The 17,418-nt window shown below is 41.5% G+C and overlaps 2 protein-coding genes across 5 annotated transcripts in view; both read left to right on the top strand.

The window, feature by feature from the left end:
• The window catches only part of RNF135 (ring finger protein 135), a gene marked incomplete at its 5' end in the record, with an annotated part of 230,923 nt that overhangs the window by 29,977 nt on the left and 183,528 nt on the right, over positions 1 to 17,418 (top strand). The gene's annotated exons all lie outside the window — the stretch shown is intronic.
• RHOT1 (ras homolog family member T1) overlaps positions 1 to 17,418 on the top strand; it is a 51,669-nt gene that overhangs the window by 14,039 nt on the left and 20,212 nt on the right. For all 4 annotated transcript variants that reach the window (XM_079965435.1, XM_079965437.1, XM_079965436.1 and 1 more), the window contains exons 5-17: positions 1,498 to 1,551; positions 2,433 to 2,485; positions 3,441 to 3,549; positions 5,234 to 5,335; positions 7,188 to 7,286; positions 9,480 to 9,588; positions 10,223 to 10,343; positions 10,581 to 10,665; positions 11,120 to 11,265; positions 13,020 to 13,120; positions 14,815 to 14,945; positions 15,673 to 15,756; positions 16,932 to 17,051. In XM_079965435.1, coding sequence (XP_079821561.1) covers positions 1,498 to 1,551; positions 2,433 to 2,485; positions 3,441 to 3,549; positions 5,234 to 5,335; positions 7,188 to 7,286; positions 9,480 to 9,588; positions 10,223 to 10,343; positions 10,581 to 10,665; positions 11,120 to 11,265; positions 13,020 to 13,120; positions 14,815 to 14,945; positions 15,673 to 15,756; positions 16,932 to 17,051 — 1,314 coding nt within the window. The remainder of the gene's footprint in view (positions 1 to 1,497; positions 1,552 to 2,432; positions 2,486 to 3,440; positions 3,550 to 5,233; positions 5,336 to 7,187; positions 7,287 to 9,479; positions 9,589 to 10,222; positions 10,344 to 10,580; positions 10,666 to 11,119; positions 11,266 to 13,019; positions 13,121 to 14,814; positions 14,946 to 15,672; positions 15,757 to 16,931; positions 17,052 to 17,418) is intronic.

A 17,418-nucleotide genomic window follows, 5' to 3' on the forward strand; every position in this document is an offset into this window, starting at 1 on the left:
ATTTTTTACTGTGTGAACATATTGGCTTGGATCCAACAAGCTGTGAGCAGAATTTTCTCACTGCCTGCCCACACTATTGCTCCTAAGGTTTGGGACACACCCCATGTGGCATAGGATATGATGATAAAATAGCTCAGTAGGTAGAGCATGAGACTCTTAATCTCAGGGTTGTGGGTTTGAGCACCACGTTGGGCCAAAGATTTCCTGTATTGCAGGGGGTTGGACTAGATGATCCTCGCGGTCCCTTCCAACTCTACAATTCTATGACACACCGATTAGGGCTGCCTTCTGCTTGAGCTATTGCTCTGTGTGATCCAAACCAATAGGCATAAGAAGCAAGCCTTTTCTCTTAGTCACAGCTAACCCAGATGCTGGTGTAGAAAACACATACCGTATTTTTTGCCCCATAGGACGCACCAAGTTTTTTTGGGGGGAAACAAAGAAAAAAAAATTTATTTCCCCCCCAGGCGCTTGTGGGGCCAGCAGCGGGGAGAAGCGCTCTTCTCCCCGCCGCCCGCCTGCAGATCAGGTCCGGGGACAGCGGGAGGACGCGCTGCGACTCCCAGCTGTCCCCGGAGCTTGCGGGGCTGGCGGCGGGGAGAAGAGCTCTTTTCCCCGCCGCCCGCCTGCAGACCAGGTCCGGGGACAGCGGGAGGACGCGCTGCGCCTCCCCGCTGTCCCCAGAGCTTGCCGTCAGCCTCCAAACCACATCGGGAGACAGCGGGATGGCGGGTTTCCGCCTCCCCACTGTCCCCCGGCCTTGTGGGACTGGCGCTGCGGCTCTCCTGAAGCCTGGAGAGCGAGAGAGGGTCAGTGCGCACCGACCCCTCTCGCTCTCCAGGCTTCAGCGAAAGCCTGCATTCGCCCCATAGGATGCACACGCATTTCCCCTTCATTTTTGGAGGGGAAAAAGTGCGTCCTATAGGGCGAAAAATACGGTACTTTCCTCCTCCTTCATAGAACACCTTTTGGATAAATCTTTGCAAAACCCTTTGGAAGAAAACGTCCTTCCCATCAGCTTTTTTTGGTGCTGATTTAAGTGTTGAAGGAGGCACATGCTTGAGATCCATAAACAAAAGATAAATGCAATTAATGGTGTTTCTGGCCTAATTTAGGCAGAATAATCTTGCTGCAGCAGAGTGCAAGATTCCTCCACCTCATCTTGGGTGATTCCCTACCTCTGGCTTTCTCTTCAGACTTTCTGGGGATATAAGGCATTGCAGGGGACTGGACAGGAAAGGAAAGATTGGTTTTGCAAACTGGTCTTCAACTCGCACAACATTCACTACAGCCCAGTATGCAGATAAATGCATATTGTCTATTTGTGTCATCTTGATTTGAGTTGTCAACTGAATCATATTCATAAGTAAACATCTACTTACAGTTACACAGCTTTTACCATTTCCACCCCTAATGTATGCAAAGATTTGTTCTTCTAGGTGCTAAAATCTTGGAAAACCTTACTGTCCTCATCTGGCTATTTCTTCTCTGTTCCAGGCGAATGTAATTTGCATAGTATATGCAGTTAACAACAAGAACTCAATTGAAAAGGTATGAGGAAAGCATTTTTGTTGCGTTCTAGCTGGTGTTCATGATGAAGCCGACCCCTTGAATGTGCAAGTTTATATTTAAGGCGTCCAGATTCTCATTTGGAAAAGCTTTTAATGTCAAGACGTGGTTTATCTGCATATGCCAAATATCACCCCCCCCCCAATTCAGCATTTTCAATCTTGCAAAGTACATTACAACTGCCTTCGTGCATTGGCCTCTTCCTCCTGTTCTTACATTTAAGGAAGAGTGTGGGAGATAGAAAAAGCTAGCATTTTTGTAACCTGACTGCATGAACATTCTGCATTAGAAGGGAAGGACTCCCAACTTCCAAAACACTGAAATAATGATAAAATGCACTGAAACACAAGTTTCTCTGGGTGGAGATTAACTACGTTTCTGTGCTTCTTTGAGTTTCTGGTTGTTGGGGATGCTATTTGACTTGCTTTTCAATTCTTCTGGTGTTTCCATAGTATTAATTCTGGAAAACTTTAGTAGTATTTATCATTTCTGTCAAAATTAAATTCCAAAAATCTTGCACCAGCTGGCATTCCCACCATAAATGATAATACGTACCAAATTTATTGCAACCCCTCCTGCAACTGGGCGATGTAGAAGAAAACATTTTCGACATTTGCAGAGCAGTGTGATACCATCTGTATAATATTTTTAAAGCATTTTCCATTTCAAAACTGGAAACGGTTTTTTAGGGTCAGGATTCCCAAATTTTATTCCAATTCTTGGGAGGAATTTGTCTGCCAGTCTTTTCAAGGGGTTCCAATACTCATTGAATCCAGAAAGCATGTGGTAAAGCATTTGTTTCGGGTTGAATGTAAATAATGCCCAGTCTAATATTATTAATTAACACTAACTTTTTGATTTAGGTAACAAGTCGATGGATTCCTCTCATTAATGAAAGAACAGACAAAGACAGCAGGTACATAAGTTAAAAACAATATAAATAGATTAATGCAAATCTGAGACTGTTTTACAAGCTTTGCTGAAGCAAAAAGTGTCAGTGTGAAATAAGGCCTAAACACTTACTGCTTAAACACTCATGATCTACTTTATGTGGCGTTTATACTGTATTTGTCTTTTATTATTTAGGCGGTTGTTGTTATGAGCGTAATATTTATAGTCTCTGGCGAGCTGCAGCGTTCTGACAATTATTTATCTAAGGGCGATAGATGCTTCACAAAACACTATTTCTTTAAGCCCAAATAGTTAAACTGTTATGCTATCTGAAGAATAGTGTTGGAAGCTGAAATTGCAATTGTGTTTCAGAAGAAGGTTGATGATAAATTCAAATTATCTTCTAAACATTTTTTCTTTGCTTGGCTTAAATCAGGTCATATTTTAGGCAAACACTTCAGGAAGCTGTTTTTAAGTTTCCTAAAGTTTTAAAAATGACATTTTCCAATTAGCTTGTACATTATATGGGGAGACTTTGTGAATATGCTTAGTACACTGGGTACTTTAGTGAATGTATAGTACATGAATTTGTACAGAGGTTACTTGAAATTTCAAGGCTGCCTTGTTTTTAATTATTGTGCACTTAATTCATTTTTTGATACACACGAGGCCACCTGCTGTAAAGAACTTCAAAGTGAAGTCTTTTATGACTTAGGTTTAGCAGGCATTGTAATTTTCATTAGCTAACTGGTTTGCTAGTCATAAATATTTTTCCAAGAGAAATCAGAATCTTCAATTTTGCAAATGCTTACTCTGGAAGAAGACCCAGTTTTACTCAGACTTGTTTCATTTTTACCAAATTGAAACACAAACCTGCTTATATTATAGTTCAGTGGACAGTCATAGTATGGTAGTATTATAAGGTGCCAAATAACTGTTATTATATTTGATTGCGAAAACTTTTCTCAACTTATTTTCAGGCTGCCTCTTATACTAGTTGGGAACAAATCAGATCTGGTTGAATACAGTAGTATGGAGACGATCCTTCCCATTATGAACCAATATACAGAGATAGAAACTTGCGTAGAGGTAAACAAAAGCTTTTTCTTAGCATTCACAGTGGCTTAATGGTTACATTGTTAACTTTAATAAGATTTGTTCACTTTAATACAGTTTTATTAAAGTGGTTTCCCACGCTCCATAGCCAGTGCTCTCATCAAATTCTTATATTTCTGCAATTCATGTTATTGTTAACTTCAAGTTACGTTCCAATTCTTATAATAATCGCTTAGATAACAGCTGCATTCTTTATGATTTCTATTTGTGTTGTTACATTATTTAACTTTTGATAGGATTTCAAGTGAAAAGAGCTCTAACTTTTTTCAACCTGTGTGTGTCAGTCTAATATGTCCCACTTCTGTTTCTCTTGGCCTCTTGCAATGCCCTTGAAATTCTTCCACTGCTATTGTTGTCCTTCCAGTATAGCTCAGGGCTATACTCACATTTGACAATGCCAAAATGGAGCCTTAACTTCCTCTTTCCCACACCACTCCCCTTTCCCTGGGTGTCCTGTCACTTTTTTCTGTAAGCCGTGATAGAAGGGCCTGTGCATGACAGAACATTTACATGACGTTTAGCACATGCTAGTTTATTTCCATCAATCACTCTGGGAAATTAAGACAGTTGTGTGACTGGGGCCTCACCAGCACTGGGCTTTGCAGTGCATCCAGGAGGCTTAAAAGCAGAATTAAAGAGTCATGTAGAATGGTACCTATGCAGGCCTGTACACAACTTCTCTCAGCTGCCCACCTCCAAAATCTGCTTGTGCGACCTTGGATTTCACCACCCCCTCAAAAAAAATTGTTTCCAAACGGGAGAAAGGGCCAGGAGATTTTGAGGACCATTTTAAAAGACCAGAGCCATCACCACCTCTGGGCCCTCATTTCAGTTTTTTTTATTGATGTGAGCTGCTTTGGGGATGATATTGGCATTAAAATAATGTAGCGTGGAATTAAAGCTGCCTTGATGCTATGTTTAAAAGGTAAAGGTACCCCTGCCCGTACGGGCCAGTCTTGACAGACTCTGGGGTTGTGCGCCCATCTCACTTAAGAGGCCAGGGGCCAGCGCTGTCCGGAGACACTTCCGGGTCACGTGGCCAGCGTGACATCGCTGCTCTGGCGAGCCAGAGCCGCACACGGAAACGCCGTTTACCTTCCCGCTGGTAAGCGGTCCCTATTTATCTACTTGCACCCGGAGGTGCTTTCGAACTGCTAGGTTGGCAGGCGCTGGGACTGAGCAGCGGGAGCGCACCCCACCGCAGGGATTCGAACCGCCGACCTTTCGATCGGCAAGTCCTAGGCACTGAGGCTTTAACCCACAGCACCACCTGCGTCCCTGTGCTATGTTTAGTGTCTCTGTATTCTTACAAAGTCCGTTATTTATTTCAAGTATTTATAACCCACTTTTCAATGTAAACTAACATTTTAAGCTGACAGTAAAACCATAACAGCTGGTTAAGGCATCTGTAAATAAATAAAACGGTGTAGATCAGTCAACTAATTTTAACAGCATGAAAGCAGCATTAGAACACACAAGATAAAACAGCAGTTAAAACCATTCAATGTAAAAAATAATCCCATCAGGACCTGAGTCAATAAAATGTAGAATATTCATTGCTTGGCCAAAAAAACCAGCCTGGTGCATATGGGCAAGGATTTTCCCCCTGCTTCTGTATTAAGCTGACAAGACTCATAAATTCATTTTCCCCCTCTAGTGCTCAGCCAAGAACTTGAAGAACATATCCGAACTATTTTATTATGCGCAGAAAGCTGTTCTACATCCTACAGGACCCCTCTATTGTCCAGAGGAAAAAGAGGTATTTCGCTGCTTTTGTGTTATAAAATCATATACCCTAAAGTTTGTGCACCAGCACAGTCCTTTCTGTCTCCGAAAAGAGCACTTTGGTATTCAGAGTGTATATCTCAGTCTTGTAAAGCTAAAAGATGCACCTGTTGGAGTTCCCAAATCTTTGCTATCCTCTGCTTTTGTTTTGAGGCTGATATTCGTTTAGTGTGAAGTTGATATTGGGGTAGCCTGGGTCAAGGTATTCCAGGAAAAATTGTCAGAGGAGATACAGCAGTGGGAATTGGACAGGCCATTCTAAGAGAAGAAACATTAAATATCTTGGGGCTTTCTGGTTGCTCTCCCAATCCAAGGGAGATCCAGGTTGCTGTGACCCAGTTTTAGAGATTTTGTTCTCCTGCCCATATTTCTGCCCAACACTCTCCCCTCTTGAATTCAAGAATGCCCCAGATTGATAGTTCTTTCATGTCATAGTAGGTCGTGCTTGCTCGTGTGTGTGTGTGTGTGTGTGTGTGTGTGTGTGTGTGTGTGGTGTGTGTTTGGGGCAGGATGAAGGTGATCTGAAGGTGGAGGACAGAGCCACAACTTCGTAGGGTTTTAGACAGGCACTCAGTCTGTGGTAGATTGGCTAGAACGGCCTGCCCTCAGAGACTGATGGATCCAGCTGGTTTTCTGATGGCTCTTGGAGAGTTACATGCTGGGGCCATTCCCATTTGAAATCGTGTTTGATCGCTGAGATGGAGGAAAGCTCGCCTAGGTGACCAACACAACTGTCCTTAAATGCCTTCTCCCCTTTGATAGAGCTTGTCTGGCTTCTTGGTTTTCTGAAGAACTAGGTCTGATGAAATGACAGTAATGGATGGTAATAATACAACAGCAGTGAATACAAATATCCATATTTTCTGGGTGTTATTTTTAGGAGATCTGAATCCCTGAATAAGACATTCTACAGCTATCATTCTCAATATTCAGGTGCACCAGTGTTTCACAAATCTAAGGGCAGAATACAAACGTAGAAATAACTTTAAAATTGAAGATTGTAATTCCAAATGGGGCTTAAGTCAGTTTTGACAAAAAAAATTCAATTTTGGCCTGTAGTTGTTGCTGTGAGTCCTACCAATATGGGGGTGGGGGGGGCACTTGTATAATTTTGGGGCCTAAGTCACTGCGTTAGCAAGCCTTGAAAATTGTGTTTGCATTCAAAAAGGCCCTAGTCAGAAATAATTTTCTTCCAAATGGAATGTTACTCAAAATTGACTTAAGCCCCTTTAGGAATTAAACTCTTTAATTATAAAGCTTATCTGTTTTAATCCTAACAAGGCTTAACACTGCCACCATGAAAGCTCCTACTGATCTTCGTTCTTGAGTTGATGAAGAACTTGGACGAAAGGGATGGATAATGATCAGTCCTTGAGTTCTTCGGCATGTTTCTCAGTCCAAGCTTGTTACAGGCAAAACGTTCATTTACACACAGAGAAAATGCTCACATATTTATATTTATTTGCCCAATCCTGAAGATTAATTAGTAGCTTTCCCCACCCTAAAGATGTGCTGCAAAAGACCCACAGCAAAACAGAATGACAGTTCCACCACTTTACAAGTCTGCTTTAAGATATCAAATGTTTGGGTTTAAAATAAAGTCTTGGGGGGGAAATACTTCCTGTCTCTTACACTGCTCTCTGTCCCTCCTTTCCTTTTCCTAGCATACACAAACAGAAAAGAAACAGGGTGTGCAGAGTTTTGTTAGAATTCTGTTCCATTAAAAAAAAAGGGGGGGTTTAGGGTTTTCCTATTGAATAAAAAAAATGGCAGGCTTGCCAGAATAAAAAGAAACCCCACTTCTCGCTTTTTTTCTTGATCTGTAGATGAAGCCTGCCTGTATAAAAGCACTAACTCGGATCTTCAGGATTTCCGATCAGGATAACGATGGCACCCTTAATGATGCAGAACTCAACTTCTTTCAGGTACCTCTCTTCTCCTCCTGTCGCCTGCTGCGTTTCATCTGTGGCTGTTACCTCCGTCCTAAGGAAAGCAAACAAGCCAGATCCAGTGGTGTAATTTTAATGCATTCATTTCCACCCCAAAGTGGAAAACATTCCCGCTCACAGGAGACAGAATGCTTCTTGTCTGGATCCAGTCCTTTATGCTTCAGGAGGTGCTGATCCAGAGGGTCCCTCCAGCCTTACAGAGGAAAGCTTTTGCCACGAGGCAGAGCAGGTCTGCAGCAGGACAGGAGAGAGGAGAAGCCTGCGGCATTTGGGATCCTGTCCGCTGCTTTCTCTTCTGGCAGAGAGAGAGAGAGAGAGATGGGGGGACGGACGGCGATACGATAGCGAAGAGAGGTGTCATTCTTCCATTTCCTAAGCCCGCTTCTCCAGCAAAAATTTCAGCCTGTGTGAGGGGATTGTTTAGCAGCAGCCAGATTGGGAGAAAAGCAGTACAGTGGTACCTCTGGTTAAGTACTTAATTCGTTCCGGAGGTCCGTACTTAACCTGAAACTGTTCTTAACCTGAAGCACCACTTTAGCTAATGGGGCCTCCCGCTGCTGTCGCGCAGCCAGAGCACGATTTCTGTTCTCATCCTGAAGCAAAGTTCTTAACCCGAGGTACTATTTCTGGGTTAGCGGAGTCTGTAACCTGAAGCGTATGTAACCTGAGGTACCACTGTAGATGTGGAAAATGTAGAGTCGCACCTCGGGTGTCTGGACTGAGAGCTTTTGGGTTCTTTTGGCGTCGTTTTTGTTTCCCCCACTGCCCATATGAAGGAAAGGAGGAAATGCAGAATCTAGGGGTTTTGTATACCTGTGATTGGGCAGGAGCCTATCCGGCAAAAACAAAAAGTAGCATCAAAGGAAGATTTCTCTCCATCTGCTTTCCCACCTATGGGATCTCTGCTTTCTACCTCTGGGAGAAAACGACTGTAAGACCATAAAAATGGTCCATCTGGAAAACGTTAATCACCCCCTTTCCCAGTACTACTGCTATCAAACTTATAGCCTTCCCCCAACTCAGATACTGTACCCCACCTTCAAATATGTTTTATCCTGTTGATGTTTTATTGTGTTTTTAATATTCTATTGGGAGCCACTCAGAGTGGCTGGGGAAACCCAGCCAGATGGATGGGGTAGTAATAATAATAATAATAATAACAACAACAACAACCACCACCACCACCACCACGAAAAATGGGGAAAGCCATTCAGCGCCCCAGGATTTCTGTGTCTCCGGAAACAGAGCTGCACACTCTGACTTTGCTTCTGTTGCCTCTGCATGAAAATGACAAGCTTTGCCTGCCCTCAGTATTGTGTATGTTCATGCTTCCTCCTACGGAGAGGCAGGGAGAAAATAACAGGGCTCTGGGTGTGCCTAATTTGAGTGCTTTCTGCTGGGAGACAGAGACAGAGAGAGATTGAGAGAGAGAGAAACAATACATAGGTGTCCAACTGCAACAGAATGCCATGGGGCAGAATCCATTCACATGCAGAACTCTGAGCTCATGCACATTACCTTGGATTCAAACTACCATCCATAGACAGAATGGCATCTTCAGTCTATGAAGGGTTTATGATGTATCTGAGGAATGCCGGGAAGGGAGAAGAGTTTTTTGTTTTTTTTTACTGATCCTCTCTCACCCTGCAACTCCACCCACACTGCCCTGGAGGATTGGGGGCCCCCCTGGAACTGTGTGGGAGGCCATGCTGGTGGGATGGTGAACTGGCAAGTCTTTTCCCTCTCTGCCAGCAGGAGCATCCCTTGAACAGAACTGCCTTTAGGAATGGAGTCTGGATCCCACCAAATAAGCTATTTTATCTTGTGAATTGCTCTGAGGCCCACGGGTATAGGGCAGTAATTAAATTATAAATATAGATATAGATAGTTCACATGGTCATTGAATGAAATTTTATTTGCCCCCAAGCCGCTGCTTAACTACAAGACTGGCTTAGAAACCGTGATCTTGTTTCTGAGCCTGTAGCCATTGTTGGCACTATGCATTCAAACACCTTCTGCTACTGCGGGATCTGGTAGCTTGCTAGTTAGTATGAAAGTTGGGGTTCTAACATGAGATCATGGGCTGTAGTGAAATGTTCCAGGCCATTGAGTCTGTATTACCAAGCCTTGGTTTGAAATAGTTCTAATATTCCTCCTCCTCCTTTTTAGCGAATTTGTTTTAATACACCGTTGGCACCTCAAGCACTGGAAGACGTAAAGAATGTAGTCCGGAAAAATCTAAGCGATGGAGTTGCAGATAATGGATTAACATTAAAGGGTAAATACTACACGTTTCTTCCTTGAAATATGAAGATGGGATGGACCCTGAAGATGACACAAAGATAACGACAAGAATGCATTACTTAACCTCTTGCTATTTTTGAAGCCACACAAAACTGCATGTTTTAAAGTGTTGATCCACCGAAGTGTAGTACCCATTATGTTATAGATATATTGAATTGTAGATAATAGGCTTGACCACAAAACCTGTCACTCCAAAATGGCAGCGTCTTAAATTAGCTTCATCTGTGCATTTCTCTGCCTTTCTGGATATTTTCAAGGTTGAGATAAACTTGCAAGCAAAAGTACATGGAGCACTTCTTTTAATTTTAATCCCCTCCCCCCAAATTCACTATATTACCTGCCACCAAGAGGTGAGCTGGAGGAATCGCAATTACTATTTTCTTGGAGGTGGAGGCAGTTTTCAGTGTGCTGTCACTACAGCTGTGACTTGGAAAACTGCAAGCTTAACGCAACAGTTTTTACAGGAGATTCTTGGGTAACATTTTTTTGGGAGTAGGGGATTTTACTCTGAAGATTATTTGCTCACCCTCTGTTAACATCTAAAAATCCCAACACCTGTCATTGCTATGTGGCCAAGATTAGTAATTTAAGAACGTTCTTTTTTCCAGGTTTTCTTTTTCTACACACACTATTTATTCAGCGAGGGAGACATGAAACAACCTGGACAGTATTGCGGCGTTTTGGATATGATGATGACCTTGAGCTGACACCAGAGTATTTATTTCCTTTGTAGGTATCAGTAGGTTGTGTTTTTTTTTTTTAAGTCTAAATGCAAATAATTTTTTTACATTTGAAAGGTAGATTCCTTAATCCAATGCAACATCTTCATACTTAAATATATTATGTGTGTATGCATATGTCAGATAGAACTACATTCATATTGTTTCCCTCGTGCCCTGCCTGCTTGTGGACATCTCGCAAACACCTTTGTAATAATAAAAAAAATGTTTCTTGCTCTCTAACCAGATTAAAAATACCTCCGGACTGCACAACAGAGTTGAATCACCATGCGTATTTGTTCCTCCAAAGCATTTTTGATAAGCATGATTTGGTAAGCTTTTAATCTGACTTGGGCTATTTGCGTAAGGAATATTCATTGCATCCTTCTAGCAGTGTCTGCACTGTTGAAAGTATTGGGTGGGTGGGCAGTGGGGAGAACACTCTGAGACCCATAGAAATCTCCTTTACCCTAGGCAATAAATCGAAAGTGTTTATTTCAAGGGCTCACAGGTCAAGCGACTGTGTTACATAACAGGTGTTTCTCTGTCCAGGAGGTTGATGATCTAAGCCAATAGAGGCGAGGCTTAAAGAATTATGGAAAAGCAAGGGCATTATGGGGAGTTATTCGACTGGCTTAGTTAATTATTTTCTGCTTTTCGTGATTACCATTCACTTCTGTTCTTCTATACATTGCTTGCAAGCCCATATTTGTTTCTTACATAGAACACATCTTTGTAAATAATGAATAAATAAAAAGCACCAGTGTTTCCTAATTCTGTTTTCAGGACCGAGATTGTGCTTTGTCTCCTGATGAACTCAAGGATTTGTTCAAAATCTTCCCTTATATGCCGTGGGGACCAGATGTCAACAGCACCGTTTGCACAAACGAAAGGGGGTGGATAACGTATCAGGGATTTCTCTCTCAGTGGACGTAAGTGCAATACTCAAACTGTGAAACTCCCGTATTTATTTTGCTTTTTGAAAGGGCTACCAGAGTTTTTTTTTTTTAATAATTTTTTATTAATTTTCACATAAAAATACATAACACATCAAATTGCAACTTTAACAGATTTTTCACTTTTGGACTTCCTTCAGCCTCTCTGATAATCATCCAAATTTAATTTTTTAATTACACATTTCTTAAATTCACTATTGCCTTTTAGTATACCCTTTAATACCTGTTTTTCTTTTTTGCAATATTTCTTCAACTTTTACAGAGCTTCTTTAAATGCCACCAACGTTATTTCTCTATCACTTATACCTTCCCAATACTCCACCAACTTTCCCCAGTCCTCGATAAACTGCCAGAGTTTGATGGGTGGGCAATGGATGACTCCTCATAATCAGTCCAACCAGTTCAGCTTTAAGGGCACAAAGTGATTTGACAAAGTCCATTCTGGGTTTGAAAGGCTCAAAGCTAATTTGTACAATCACCAGAAGCGGCTAGTAATGTTTTTCCTGCTTCCTGCTGCAGGTAACAATCTCAGGTGACTGAAGGCTCTCCTTACCTTCTAAAAAAACAACAACCTGTACAGTGGTACCTTGGTACCTTGGTTCTCAAACTTAATCTAATCCGGAAGTCCATTTCAAAACCAAAGCATTCCAAAACCAAGGCGTGCTTTCCCATAGATAGTAATGCAAAATGGATTAATCTGTTCCAGACTTTTAAAAACAACCCCTAAAACAGCCATTTGACATGAATTTTACTATTCATGGAGACCATTGATCCATAAAATGAAAGCAATAAATAATGTACTGCAGTCACACAATCAATCAATCAGTAGCTGAACTGGGTTCCACACAGTCACAAAAACAAAACAAAAAGAACCGCAAAAATGCAAAATAAATAGCAAAAATGGGCAGACCTCAGCATAACACACAAAACGGAGCATGTTTGGCTTCCGAAAAATATTCGTAAACCGAAAAACTTACTTCTGGGTTTGCAGTGTTTGGGTTCCAAGTTGTTTGATTACCAAGGCGTTTGAGAACCAAGGTACCACTGTACACTGACAACAAGCACATTTGGAAGAAAGGGGTAGGATTTCAGTCTAGCCTAACATGTTATTTTTCTATCTGTAGGGAGCTTTTTGGTGGGGGGAGGGTGTGTGTGGAGCTTGTAGCTCTAAGTAGCTCTAATGTTTAAATATTTTAATGTTGTATTTTAATTTTGTTTTTAAGTTGTAATCATTCAATTTGTTTTTATTATTGCTTGTAAGCCGCTCTGAGCCCGGCCTTGGCTGGGGAGGGCGGGGTATAAATAAAAAAATATTATTATTATTATTATTATTAAGTTTGCAGTCCATGAAAAGCTTTGCCAGTTGATTCTGCCATAGCTGAAAGCTAGCAAGTCTCCCAGAAAATGCCTTCTGAGTTTGCTTGCTAAAACTTCTTGCAACGGCAGTTTGACCAGGAGACACTTAATTACCGTGACTAGAAGTGGAATGGAATGGCTTTGCTTTCTGCAGACAGAATGAATGCCCTTCTCTGTCCCTCCTTTCCATTCCCTGTTTTTTGACAACTTCTTGCCTTTTTGAGATAATGCATGTGAAAAGAAATTTGTCAATTACGTTGGTTTCTTTACAAGTCTTTGTAAATGTATACAAAAAATGAAGTGCCTTATCTTTGAATTCTAGACTCAGAGGAATTTAGACAACTTAGAAAATTACTTTTTTTGTTCTCCATCAGACTAACTACGTATTTGGATGTACAGCGCTGCCTGGAATATTTGGGCTACTTAGGATATTCAATATTGACTGAACAGGAATCCCAGGCATCAGCAATTACAGGTAACAGCCTACAGTGCTACGCTGTATTTTGGAAGGATTTTAGAAAACAATTTTTTCACTGCTTAGTTTCCTTTTCCCTTTCAATTGAGGATGTGCAGCATCAAAGGGCAGAGTGGCAAACCGTGAAGTGATATACATGACACAAAAGGAGGGGGGAGGCATCTACCTGTCTAGTAATGTGTAGTTCAAAAAACATATGATTTTGTCCCATTCATCTTCTCCCCATCCCACCAAATCCACTTCATTGGCTACCATTTCTGGAGTGTTGAGTAAATAATGGTGCCAGTAATGCTGTATCAAAGTTTTTTCAGTTTGTTCTTCAGGAGACTTTGTTCAGCACCACCCATGAACCCCTCTGTCAAGTGGGGGCTAGAGGAAAGGGTCGTTGGAACAGAGTAACCAGGGTCAGCAAACTTTTTCATCAGGGGGCTGGTCCACTGTCCCTCAGACCTTGTGGGGGGGGGGCCCGGACTATATTTTTTGGGGGGAAATGAATGAATTCCTATGCCCCACAAATAACCTAGAGATGCATTTTAAATAAAAGCACACATTCTATTCATGTAAAAACACCAGGTAGGCCCCACAAATAACCCAGAGGTGCATTTTCAATCAAAGGACACATTCTACTCATGTAAAAACATGCTGATTCCTGGACCGTCCGCGGGCCGGATTTTGGAGGCGATTGGGCCAGATCCGGCCCCCGGGCCTTAGTTTGCCTATCCATGGAATAGAGAATTCTGCACAAAAAATGTTGGATAGTTGGCTAGTGAGCCAAGAGGGGCAAAGTGTTGCCAGGTCTAGAGCCTAAGCTGGCCGCTTGCCTTTAAGGGATATTTCTGCCAGTTGTTGCTTTGACCATGACGGCAACATTGTGACTGTGTTAGAAGTTAGCAGTGAGCAAAGAGGTAGGGGACTGGGTATTGAATTTTGCATATCAAATAGCTAATCGTAGAACTGCAGAGTTGGAAGGGACCCTGAGGATGATGTAGTCCAACCCTGCAAGGAAGGAAAAAGCAACTGTCCCGTGCGAGGATCACCATCCATTCTTCTCCCCTGTTGCTAGCTAGACCCATCCAGGGTACCTTTAGGGTATTGATAGTCCTGTGTCCATATAATAAATGATTGATTGTACTTTTACGGTAGAGTATTTGGACAAATGTTTCCACTGTCACTTTAAAGCACGAGGACAGCAGGCTCCGGGAAGTTCTGAAGAATTTAATTTAATCTCTTCTTAAGATTGTTACCTAGGAAATATTTGGTTATAATCCAGTTGGCTGCCAACTCTGTAACAATAAAGGTAAAGCTAAATGACCCCTAGATGATTAATTAAGTCCAGTCAAAGGCGACTATGGGGTTGTGGTGCTCATCTTTCTTTCAGGCCGAGGGAGCTGGCGTTTTTCAGCAGACAGCTTTCCGGGTCCCTTTGCAGAAGTGAAACTAATCCAATGGAAGGAGGGGAAGAGACTTTTTTTGCCATTTCGCTCCTTCACCCCCCAGTACCATTTCTCACACTGTTTTTGACCTCCCCCATCCTACAGATGTCCATGAAGCATCCAGTTAGCTAAGTTCCCTGGATCCCAAACTCTTGATTCTTTTATGGTTGTGCACATTGTTACAAAGCATAGTATTCCTGTGTCTGTAAGATGTACATCTGTGTGAAATCTTCTCTCTCTCTCCCCCCCTTTCTTTTTAAGTAACTAGAGATAAAAAGATTGACTTGCAGAAAAAACAGACTCAGAGGAACGTGTTCAGGTGCAATCTAATTGGGTTGAAAGGCTCTGGAAAAAGTGGAGTCCTCCAGGCACTGCTTGGAAGAAACCTAATGGTAAGAATTCTTCTGTTCTTTATTAACAGGTGGCAGCCTGTGACACTAAAGCAGTATTGTGGTTAGGCAGTGACTGCTGCCTTGCAAACATACTCCTAAACTCTTTCCCCAATCTATCCCTTCTTTTGCTGCTTCTCTTTCATTCTCCCCCTGTTTGTCTGCTCCCTCTTTCTGAGGTGATGGAGAACTGGTCAGTATTGAGGCTGTTTCTCAAAGGCTAGAAGGAGTGTCTAGGGTACTTCCTCGGGACTTATTCTCTGGGTTTGGATTATGGCCAAGAGAGAAAGCGACAGATTTTCTCTAGAGTGCTCCATCTGGACCAAAGAAGGAGCACTGCAGAGCTGCTGCTGCGGTGTGTGTTTGTCAGAGTTCCCACAGTATCTTCTGAGAGAATCCCGGAGCCCGGCAAACAGTTCTGAGAGCTCGAAAGCTCTTTCCACACCAGGAAAACGCAGCGCAAAAAGAGCGTTTAAACTCTCTGCCTTGCATGCAGTTGATTTGCGGGATTTCAACTGGCCGGCTTTCAGCCACATAAGGTTGAAATTGTGCAAGTTAATTGTGCACAAAATGAGTTTGTACTCATTTTTTTAACACAGTTTTCTGCTGAGACACTCCTGATTTATCATTTGGCAATATAGGATTTGTTCTGTTCTGATTAAGCGTAAATTAGTTTGTTCGTGAGAGAAGCATTTGCTTTTAAAATAATGGAATTCTTTTGTTCTTTCAGAGACAGAAGCATATACGTCCAGAGCACAAATCTTATTATGCAATTAATACAGTCTATGTGTACGGACAAGAAAAATACTTACTGGTAAGACTATATCATTATATTGATATATTAATATGATGCATTATTCTTTTATGCCTCTTTTCAGAGTATCAGTGGAATTCTATAAAAGTTTTGCAATCCATTTAGTATATAAAAAAAATGCAGTGTTTACTTCTGACACCATACAAACGCATCAATTGTGAAATATCTTGCTATTTAGAAATTGAAAGCTGAAACTGCTTTCTTCCATGAGACTTGTTTTTAATGCACTGGTTTTTGGCTTTGTCCAGTTCGGGCTTTGATTTGTAATACAGTATTTCACAGGTGAAATTGTATCTATAATAGGGCTGCCATAGTCCAGAATTTCCAGAAATCAGAAAAAAATATTTGGGAAAGCCCGGACATATGGCAGTGTCAGAAGTGTTGGTTTGGGGGCGAATTTCCTATTAAAAAAACACCTTTTGTGTCGGGATTTTTACTTTTTGAAATATGGCAACCCTAAATTCTATATTATGCTGAGCTGATTTATGGTGGTGAAATTTTCAGGCACAGATCTATGAAGTCTGGGTCATATTGTGCATTCACTATCCCTGCTTCTTTAGCACTGCACCTATTTTTCCATTGCCACATGCCTTCCTTTATACAGCAGCCTTAAGGGCTATCAAGTACACACACGATTCATTTCTGCCACCTAACCCTTAACTGCTTAAGCATTTGCCTGCTGCCTTAGGATTGGATAGGCTATGAAGAAATGGTTGAACAATGATATGCTACATATGATATGACTTTTGATCTACTAGGATGTTTAAGTACAGGCAGTTATATGCCAGCAAGTCTGCATCTTACACAGTATTCCGAATAGTGATGTGTGCAGATGTATCCCATAGGTCATTTGCAATGGTAACTCTTGATTTGTGGCTTCTTTATGCAGCATGTATGTATGTATGTCCTGTTGAATTCATAGGAAAAGATCACTGACTGCATTTAAAATACACACATATAGGCATGCAGGCACATTCGCTCCAAGAAATCTTCCTCTCCTACTAAAGAGTGGCCGATCTCTATAAGTAGATGCTGTCTACATCCATGTTAGTTGCATTTGGGTACATTTAAAAGACAAAAATGAGGGGACCTGAATGTGAAAGCAAAGAAGTATGCTTGATGCTTGCAAAGTATATTTCATAATTTTTTATCTCTTCCCCCCCCCCACCCCTTAGTTGCATAACGTTTGTGAATCTGACTTCTTATGTGATTCTGAAATCATGTGTGATGCTGTATGCCTAGTATATGATGTCAGCAACCCCAAATCCTTTGAATACTGTGCCAGGATTTTTAAGGTTTGTATGTTTTACGTGTCTCTTCTAAGAGTTACAAAAAATCTAAAAAATAAATGCACAAACACAAAAAATATGTATCTTTTAGCAGCATAGCAAATAAATGTTGCAGAAACATGCAGGTATTGTAAATAATATGTCAAATGCATTTGACTCACGATAGTTTGTCTCCGCCCCCTGCCCTCTAATCTCTCTGTCCTATGTTACAAGAGGGAGGGGAATCAGTTTTATAACCTGAACTCCATGGAAGAAGGGCAGTATAAAAAAAATGGATTAAAAACAGGTTACTATCATCAGGGATGTATCGGCAGGAGATTTGGACTAGATGGCATTTTTAGGTACCTGTGATTCTCACCTGTACTTGGCAAAG

This window comes from Podarcis cretensis (genome assembly GCF_951804945.1).
Source record: "Podarcis cretensis genome assembly, chromosome: 2".
NCBI lineage: Eukaryota > Metazoa > Chordata > Lepidosauria > Squamata > Lacertidae > Podarcis > Podarcis cretensis.